Consider the following 10,690-nt stretch of genomic DNA (forward strand, 5'->3'; position numbering starts at 1 on the left):
GTTCCGCAGCCGATGGTTCCTCGACCACTCCTCGATCAGATTTCTTCCGTCCAATCGCCTGCCTTCCTTATCCGGCTCTTCCGGATCCTGGATCACTTTCGGCACGAAATGACGCCTACCTCCGCCGAGCACCACCTACGATCGATCGTGATTTCATTGCCGCGTATTTTATCGAGAGACGGATGAAACCGGATTTCGAAGTAATAAACTCGAACATTTGTCAAGCGTTCGAATGGCTGGGTTCGCGGATAACTCGGTGCCACGGAATTAACCTTCGACTTTACGAAAAGTACAGTCAAGGATATCAATTGAACGACTTGATCTACGGAACGGTGGTTCTTCTCCGAGTCCTGAGAATGATTCCCCACGATTGATTTTGTGTATGGAAAATTACTCATGCAAATTATTATGTTTCTAAGTATTTCATTTACAATTTTTTAGTTTGGATAATATCAAATCGATTATTTAATTTGATTCGAACCATTTCAATTTTTTTTTTTTTAATAATTGGATTTTGCTTAGTTTGCTGCTATCTGAAGTTTGCTTCCTATCTTGTACGATGCGTTTCATTCGTTTTTTGGTTATAGCATTATATGCAAAGACTGGGTATTCTCATTATGAACTTTATAGAAATCCTGTAATTAATTATAGTTTTAAAAGGGTAGAGAGCAAAGGATTTTTAATATCATCTACGTTAAATTAATTATTACTTCACATACATACGCGTATTAAAGTAAAAGCGAAGTATCGTCGCTTATCCTTGTAACATACTGAATTTTGTTCCAACAATCGGATTTAGATTTAAATTCAGCAAGTTTATCGTTCGTGACAAAATTTCGTTCCACGCTTTTCATTTTCGGACCTTCTATTTTCGAATGTTCTTCTGACGCGCGTGTTTGTGTTCTATCAGAGAACGCGATCCCAAAAGCAATTTTGTAGAATTTCAAAGTCAACCGAAGAGAAATGTTCTTTCGTTCATCCGTGAGATTTTCCATTTCGGTGATTGCAGCTTCTGTTTTTTTTCCAGACAACCCGAAACAGAAAGTCGCATATAAAAAGGATTACGAGTACCCGACCTACGTTACACGTTTTTATGTTTTAACATTATCAATAAGAAGCGCGTACAATATATTTCGAAATATTTTTTCAAAATGTTACTTTACTTTTGGAAGGGATTGTTTACCATATTTTTCATATTAATGCGGACACATTTGATGCAGCAATTGAATAAGGATTATATTTTTCCCTTTTTAAATGAATGGTCCTCTTATGTTTCATTCGAAATGAGATATTTTTTCATTCCGGCGCAATTTTTCTTTCCTTCGCTATTTAAAAGAGTTGCAGTACTCTAATTTACCATAATCCATGCTAATGTTCGTCTACATGTTTTCAAGCCGAGAAAAATAAAAACTTCAAGTCTACATAAAAGTGAACGAGCTATGTTAACACATGGAATATATTAAATTCAAATGCAACTAAAACAAAATTTTCTTTTTTATAAATATACCCACGTATTGCTTATAATCCGGCGAATAATACCTTCCAATCTTTTATAACAAATTTTAAAACGATAATTATCCATACGATTTTATTATTTCAAGGAATGGAAGGCTAGAGCCATCAAGCACGTCCAAATTTTCTTCCCCGAGGCAAGTAATTAAAAAACATGTATGCTAATGAGCTTGAAACATACGAGGCACAAAATTCAGCGTAGCGTACCATTAGGAAACGCAAGTATGCCGGGATGTTGACGTAATAAAGTATTGAATTTTCAGAAGCTGTCGAATTTGCATGAAAATAATTCAAAAGATTTTTACATTCCTTCATCAATAATAATTCGTCAATAATAATCAACTATAGATTCTGCGGATGTTTATACATTTGTGAAAAATTTAAATACACGCAAATATGTTGGACATACATAATATGCAAAAATATACGAAACATCGGAAATAAAATACTCGTAAATATTTCGAATGTGAAACTAATTTATTGGATTTATTTAAATGCGTTTACTAAAAATGCCAAACGTTAACCGAAATAAAACTAACTGAACGTTAAAATAAACAATTATTTTACCTACAGTACAAATTTCACGATTATAAAAGATTATAAAAGATTGGAGGAGGCAAGCGATTAATAAGTTAATATTGAAGAGAAAATAGAAATAAAATTTGTTTGCATACTTCGCACGACCAAGGATTTTACGAAATACATTTCACTCTGTTCTCTGCTATCCGATCGAAGAATCCAGAAACCCGAGTTCGCCGGGGAAGTCATCCCTGCGGACCTTTAATTCCTCTTCTATCTATCCGGCGAACTCTCTCGAGAACTCCGACTAAGCAGACTTTAACGAGCAGGAAGTTTTGCATACAAGTTCCGCATAAAAGCGTTGGCCGATCTCTCGAACGAACCTTTTTTCCCCGGTTACGCCACTGCGGAAACGTCATTCGGGCTCCTCCTGGACCGATTGACCTGCCGAAATTTTCAACTTCCGCTGATTGAACCAGCGCGATCCGCGACCTTCTGCGAGAGTATCGCGAGACTCGCTCGTTACATCGATCGTTGCAACGCCGTGAACTTTTCACTATTCGATCAAAATTTCCAGCACTGGATGAAACGAGAAACTGCTAGAATTAACCGAATACAGTGGTACACCTTTCGAACTGAAATACGTTTATCGTTCTTTAATTATTCTGCACGTTACGTGGTATTTTATTTTACGAAATATATTTTCATAATTCAACGGAATCTTGTTAGAAGCTGCGTCGCTCGTATAGGTACATTATTGTACTTGCTAAATAAAATTGTTTTATTGTACTTTGACTGCTCATCGAGTTAAGTTATGTTCTCCTCTTCTAATCACATTTTCAGTTTCTACGTCAAGTTTCTAACAAAGGAGTAACTCGCACGTGATAATCTCATTCTCGGTATTACTCGTGCAAGTGTACACGAATTCGAAGATATGCAAAATTTGAGGGAATTCAATTTTCAAAGGGAATTCAAAGTTATCGCACAACACGCAAATTGTTGCTGTTTAAAAATTATCTTTGTGTTACAGTTAACTTTACAAAATATTTTTAGGTAGATAAAATTGTTCTGAAAAATCCGTTAGAAATCTTCGCCGAACCTCTGATTCTTATTTGAAAAGAATTAGCGTCACGAATGAAACGCAGCGTTAACTTCTGAAAAAGGTTTGCTTCTCGAAATCAAACGACGAATTTGTACATTCTGGTTCGAGCGGTGGGAGAATTTGTCACCGAGTTATTCTGCTGCCTAGAAATCAGTTTCTGGATTGGCTAGGTGCACTTGTGCGATTCGATAAGTTTTACCCTTTTTTTCCACAGGGATGTTACATCGGAAGGACGCGTCGTGTAAAGCGTCGTCGATAAATCGCGGGATGGAAAGTCCGCGTTGTCGGTTTCGAAATCTCTTTTCCCGCAACGATAGCCGCTTTAATCTGGGATTTTTAGCGTTTCTTCCCTCTGTCGAATATTTCGAAGCGCAGAGTAGTTCGTGCACCGACGGGCGAATACAGGAAATTGTTTACCGACATATATTTCCAGCCGGCGCATTCTAAACCGATATAATGCAAGATATTAAAAATTTTCAGGTTACTGATTCGCGTACCGCGCCTGCTTTCAATAAGGATAATCAGGATTTTTGTCCGTAAAATGGAGCCCTCGTATTTCGACAGCGAGCATTACGTTAATGAATTAATTCCTTTCAATTCCGCATCCACGTGCAAAAAATTTACAAAAAATCAAATTAAAAATATCGTGTTAATATCAAGGAATACAGGAAAGTAAAATTCGTTCCATTATTTCAATGATTTAAATGTTCGAATTGTGTTAGTATGTTATAACGAGCATGTAATTTGTAAGTTTAATTAAGAGAAACGTTTAATCTGATTATATTTTTATCGATGTAGAGAGACTTTTACTTGACGGAAATAATAATTGTTAAATACCATGTTCGGTACGTACACGAGTGCTTTGAATAATTCACCGCGTACATTTAAATACCAACCTCGCGAAACTTTCAATTTCACACTGTTTACTGTTCGTTAATTATTAAATTACGATTAAATGGTAATCGAAGTTAAACGAGTTCGACAACCGATCAAGATACAGAGTATCCGAACGTTTAAGTGTCTTCTCTATTTTTTATGGTATCAGAAATATTTCAAAGCACAATTTGAGTGGTTTCGAAAAAGTAATCACGAAAACGCTAAAAATCACGCAGCGCTCTTCGAAACAAATCGAAATCTTTCCAAAAGTACTCCGAGTTTAATCCTTATCGGTGAAAAGATCCCGGAGCGCCGTGCAAGTTGGGAACGATTACACGTCACGCTCGTCCCATCACCCCTACCTAGGCTCTTTCTATAAAAGAAGGGAAAGAGAGAGAGAGAGAGAGAGAGAGAGAGAGAGAGAGAGAGAGAGAGAGAGAGAGAGAGAGAGAGAGAGAGAGAGAGAGAGAGAGAGAGAGAGAGAGAGAGAGAGAGAGAGAGAGAGAGAGAGAGAGAGAGAGAGAGAGAGAGAGAGAGAGAGAGAGAGAGAGAGAGAGAGAGAGAGAGAGAGAGAGAGAGAGAGAGAGAGAGAGAGAGAGAGAGAGAGAGAGAGAGAGAGAGAGAGAGAGAGAGAGAGAGAGAGAGAGAGAGAGAGAGAGAGAGAGAGAGAGAGAGAGAGAGAGAGAGAGAGAGAGAGAGAGAGAGAGAGAGAGAGAGAGAGAGAGAGAGAGAGAGAGAGAGAGAGAGAGAGAGAGAAAGCGTACGATAGAAATTTCCAGAGAAGCGTTTCTTCGAATCCGAACTGATTCGATCTGTCGAATCACGTCGAATCACGATAGCAAGATGGATTCCACGCGACCAGCGGATCCATCGGGAAATCTTCGCACGTATTCGACCACGAACTACGACAGAGACCATAGAAGAAGAAATGTCGAATCCGGATGAATCAACGAACCAAGCCCGAAGAAACTTTCCAGGTTTAAGTCAAAATATATAATTTCGTACATTGATGTTACGACCGGGTTCGTCCTCGAGCAGCTGACGCGCGATGTCCTTGCAAGAGGTCCGTGCAGCAGGTGGCACCTTGCCATCGTCCTCCCAGTAACGGCTGGCTGCGTGAGCGTAAAGGGCCGCTGGTGTAGCGTGTGTCACCCTCGTGGTCGTAACCAGTCCCGTCGATTTACCTAGAAGCATAGAAAACACCGTTAAAGAGAAATCTTGCCATGTGTTACTCGTTTCGTGCAAATCGTCGCCACCGAATTGTATCGCCACGCTACGGCTCGTTTGCAAAACGCCGCGGTCGACTTGATGTCGTCGCATCTACACACGCTCCCGTTCGTTCCGCTGTGGCAAATTCCTGACGAGAGCTAGTGAGAAACAATTAACGTTCGTAATATTGCACCTTGTGACGTCAAAGCAAGTTTCCATAGGGTGAAGCGGATAGTTCTCGTTGATGTAAGTGTATTTGCATGGGATCGAGTTTAACAGGGATCGAATAAGTTTGACGCAACAACGATTGTTTGTACGAGGAAGTTTGTGTAACGTGGGATTCGCGGCTTTCAAGACTTCTTTAAGTATTACGTTCTAATAATTTATGGTGTTGTATATTCAGGCGCTTTTGTATGTCTTTGTGAGAAGGAGAATTTGGTGTGAATGTTTGGTACAGGTAGTTGAGTTCTCAAGTGTTACAGATACTTGGCAATTAGTAACACTTGCCGTATACGTTTGCTATTCCCATTTCCACGATACCCAAGCACTAAAAGAATTCATTGGACAAGCTTTCTCTAGTAATTAGAATTTCCCTTTGTTACGGGGAAGAAAAATATAGGCAAGGTAACGATTCGATTAGGGAATAGGGAAGAAACAACTAGCAAAAGACATTGGGGCCGACGACTTTTTCGTCGATTCAGGAAAATGTGGTTGCAAATGAATTCCAACGATTCGTCACTGCAGTAGCATTGTCGTGAGCCGCTCTGGATCGTATTTTAATTAAGCGGATATTCGCAGGATCTTCTTAGCGAACTCAACGAAAGTCTCTGGCATTTGCTTCCATTTCGTGCCCCTGCGTACTCATAGGATGGGTTAACGGATTAAGTTGGCACGCGGAGATCTATGTTTCTCGCGGGATTAGCAATTACGTTAAGTGGGCTGACGTTGGAACGGATCGAATGTTAATTCGGCCCGAGTACGTCGATACACGGCCCTTCGTCAAAGCTTCGCTCTTGATCCTTTGATCTTGGCATCTGTGTCTTCAATTATGATTTAGCATAATGAATGAAACGATTACTTCTGGAAGCCGATAGTTGCAGTATCCACAGTAAACGAAGAAAAGTTTTCAGACAGCATATCCGATTTAATCTCGGTCGATCGACCGAGTAGAATTTTCCAAAGTCTATGCAAATTGTCGGTGGTTCCTCGATAATTTCTCGTGCAAGAATGTTCGTTCGAGAGAAACCTCGAAGTTCCTCCGCAATCTTGGCCTGATTCATTTTTAAAGGCTTCCCGTTTCGCACTAAACGGAGAAATATTCTTTTTTTTCGAGACCGCGTTCCTTGTTCAGAGAAAATCGAGGGAAGGAAGTTTAAACGCGTGGTAGGATATTAAGTTCGGAGATTGTTTGTGACCGGCGAACGCTGGCAACTTAATTTGTTCGACCCGGACGGTACTTTCGGTTCTTGTTTTTCGTCCTATTTTTTTTCCCTTGTAATTTGAACTTTCCCAAAACGCTACATTCGTTTCTTTCGCCTAAGCAATTTCCGCTTGCCTCTCATTCCATTACCGTGAACTGGCGTGACGTTGGCCAAGCTAGTGGAAAAATGTACGAAACCAGAGGAATTCTGGAGGTATCCTCGTATTTTGAGGGTGACCCGTTCTTAATCGTTCAAGTCGCCGTACAACAATTATCAGGAAATGAAACGTGGAGCGCGGATCGTTTAAAAGGAACGTTTTGTCTGCTTATCTCTTGCAATTAATGGCACGACGGCGCTACTCGAAAGAAACTGTTAAAACCGTACACCTTTCCCAGCTCTTGCTGTAATTAACGCCGTTGGTAATGAACGTTTTTACCTCGCCAACATTTCCTACTAAATCACCCAAAAATGAAAATATCGAGCAAGGCTCGTTTCAAAATAACAAATTCTCTGTATTTCTTCTACGAATTTCGATCGTGCATTCATTGTCGAAAATTACGAATTCAAGAGAATATCAGGAATCGCGATTGTATACAGATATTTCCCAAGGAGAAAATAGAATTTTCTAAATTACTATTATTAATTAAATTATTTCCTTAATCCCTTGAAAGCATATATGTGATTCCATCTCAGCAACTGTCCTCTTTTTCATTGTTATGTTCTCTTTATCTCTTCGGAATCTACAATCCCAAAGGGAAAGATACGATTCAACGGAGGAAAAAAAAGCATCCAAGCAGCGATACAAGCGTCATTTCTCCCACGTCGAACGTGTTACTCTGGTTGCTGGAAAAGGAGGAAGAAGTATCAAATGCAGAGCGCTTTCGAGGCGGGTATCAGCGACGCGATGGCGATAAGATAAAGCGCAATTTACATATAAACACTGGCAGAGGAACGTTTGTATGCAAATTAAAATAAAGCAACGATGAGATTCCTTCAGGTGGAAATTCCCGTGTACGAGTGGGATACACTGTCGAATATAGGTTTCACTTTCCTTCTAAAGCAAATCTTGCATTTCACGCTAAGCCGGTTGGTAAGAAACAATTTCACAATACGAAAGCGTTTTCGAATATTTGAAATAATAGGGATTTCAAGGATTTGCTAGGCGGTCGACTAAGAACGAAAGCGGTATAACCAGGGAAACAGCTTCGTCGAACATACTTCGACTACCAGAAATGAGTTGCCTCTCTCTGTATTTCGCTCCGGAAACGTATCTTGAATTTTCTGCATTACAACAGATCTCTTGAGAAAGTTGCGTACTGAAAAATATATCGTAACAAATGCGAGTGAAAATACAACAGAAATAAAATGAAAACATACAGAATATTTGTCGATAAAAGTTTCGCAAACAATATTAACGGAGTCTAGTGTGAATCTATATCCATTTATCTATATCAATATATCAGACTTCTTTCAAGTCGACGTCTCGACATGTTCTCAAGATTGCATATTAAAATGTGATGTTAAAAGGTGAAGGGAGAGATTTTTCGTGACCTATATTTTCCTGATACGCGTAAATAGCACTAGCGGAAAGAAGACGTAAATTTAGCGTCTGTTGCTGACTGGCACGTAGAGTAGGTAGAAAGTATATAGATGTAGAAATCCATTGCTGCAAGAAGGAGAGACGTAATAAAGTATGTACAATAGTACAAAAGTACGCCTTTCTTCAAGCGACGATATCTCAGAAGGGAAAAGCTGTATGGGCATAAAACAAAACATATTTTAAAGACGATAATTCTGCTCTTTATACGATATTAAACTTGTTGAAACAACGATTGTACTTGTGAGGTAATGTTGCGCTTGTCGTTAAATTTTTAATTTATATAATTTATCAAAATTCATTTAAACAAATAATAGTTTCATCCTTGATGATGTTTTATCATTATAAGTACTCAAAGAAAGAATGTATATATACACGCTTAAGTGGCAATTACTCACGATTTTATTTTCTTTGCGTCGATATGTTTTGATTAAAAAATATTGCGGCTCTAAAGAACGAACGACGAATTTCTCGCGGCGATTCCTAGCACAATCTCATTTAGAATCACATGACGTATCGAGACTTTCCATTAAGGCCCCTTTCGCTCGATGTTTTTACCGTTTCACGACCTCTTCTTCAACCTCCCTTTTATTCGGGACCCATAAAGAACAATTTCACAGATGGAGCGGCACACTTTCACCTCGAAAGATAATGTCGCAAGAAAACCCGTTGAGAAGATGAAAAGCCACGCGAGGAAAGAAGGCAGGGAGAGTCTTCTACCGAGACTTCTTCGAGAAACCTGAAACGACACGAATAAACCACGAAGAACAGAAACGTCGAGACGTTCGCGATAGACTAAAGTTCGTGGTCGAAGGAAGATCAGCACTCTTTCCAGGTGATAAAATTTGTCTCGATATCCTCGAAATCAAATACGTCGCTCGACCGGCGAGGCGTTGTTCGTTCAATGTCGATGTGCGATAATAGAATGAATTATTGAACAGAGAGGACGCAGGAGTTAGCCAGTCGCCATTAGATAAAGTTCATTCGACGATTGGCTCTCATCACCGGAAACTCGTCGGATGAATTTGCAAATTTCGGCCTAGGAATCTCCGTTTGAATGCCGTGGAACTTCTGCCGCAAAATTTCACCCCTGTCCGTTTGTTCGCGTTACGAATAAAAGTGCCCGCTACTAAAATCGATATTCCATTTAACGAATGCATAATCGATTCAATTAATTTCGCGCTAATTATTTGTCCTGACTTCGGCCCGCTCTTGGATCCGTCAATAAAGCTATTTTCCCTTGCAATTCGTTCTCGCCGCGGTGCCCGAATGCGGGTTAATTAACGAGATATCGATGTCACCGGAAATTTCATTTTTTTTTTGCCAAGCGAGAATCTTGTTGGACAGTATGCGCGATGTTCACGCGTGAAAATTGCCGCCGAAATAGACTTTCGATTCGATGCAATTGGCAAAACGAAGAGTACAATAATTGCGATTGAAAGATAATTCGATTTGAAGGTATAGTCTATAGGAAGCTTGATATATATCCTATTTTAATTCTTTAAGTCCCGATTTACGTTCTTGTGTCTTTTTGGCGCGCGGCTTTTTCTTCGAAGATACATCAAATTCCCATAATTCACCCAAATATAAAATAGCATGAATAACGAATCACTGAAACTTTGTGAAACACTTCACCTCTAAAGTTTCCCATAGTTTGTCGTTCCTTTAGTAAACTTCTCATCAAGTGTCTTTCACTCAAATTCTACGAGCATGCATAATATATCGGTATCAATTCAGAATCAGTGAAAGTGAAACTCGAGTAAAGTTAGACCGGGAAAAGGTAAGGAAGATTGATTGTTAGGTTTTCATGAGCACGGTTTAGGTAACGATATTAAATCAGAGCTATGTTAAGTCCGAGATTCTCGTACATTACCTATCATTCAAAGCATATCTTAGCGAAAGAAATGAATATTCTTTGATTAATTTCTTAAACCGTTAAATCTATCTATCTCTTGTCCTCGACATTTTAAAGATCGTCGAAGATTTATCGGTGATCTCGTAATGATCTCGTAATAACCTCGTTTTCTGGTTTTCGAAATTCTCGATCGGCTCTCTAAACTCTAAATAGTAGATACTGCATAAAAGCTTGGCTGGCTTGTCTTCGTTTGTTTGTATAGTGCCGGCGATATCGTGTATGCGTTAGATGCGATCGAATGTACAAACAATAATTGTAAATTGACAAATTGCGGCGGTAAAGGGGCCAGAAAGCGAGACCGTGTTGTGCTAGCAAGGCGGGGAAGCGTGTCAACGGCAAACGGCACGCGATTAATCAACGAGGCAATTCATCTTAATGATCGAGCTAAGGCAGCTTGCGCTTTCATGCTCGTAACGTAGGCGCAGTCAGACGTACCAGCTCGGCTATATGCGACGTGTTTATTACCGCTCTCGATGTACATGACCGTGTGCAGCCTTGTTACATGGTACATAAGCCCATTGTTTTCGCGGCGGCTGGTT

The 10,690-nt window shown here is 39.7% G+C and overlaps 1 protein-coding gene across 1 annotated transcript in view; it reads right to left on the reverse strand.

Moving 5' to 3' along the window:
* The window catches only part of LOC100747027 (alkaline phosphatase, tissue-nonspecific isozyme-like), a 188,662-nt gene that overhangs the window by 8,810 nt on the left and 169,162 nt on the right, over nt 1–10,690 (reverse strand). The window contains exons 5-6 of the mRNA XM_024371415.2: nt 5,015–5,193; nt 1–135 (exon numbers count right to left, since the gene is read on the reverse strand). Of these exons, the coding sequence (XP_024227183.2) occupies nt 1–135; nt 5,015–5,193 (314 nt within the window). The remainder of the gene's footprint in view (nt 136–5,014; nt 5,194–10,690) is intronic.

The sequence above is a fragment of the Bombus impatiens genome, unplaced genomic scaffold, assembly GCF_000188095.3.
Source record: "Bombus impatiens unplaced genomic scaffold, BIMP_2.2 scf_1293, whole genome shotgun sequence".
In the NCBI taxonomy this organism is placed as follows: Eukaryota; Metazoa; Arthropoda; class Insecta; order Hymenoptera; family Apidae; genus Bombus; species Bombus impatiens.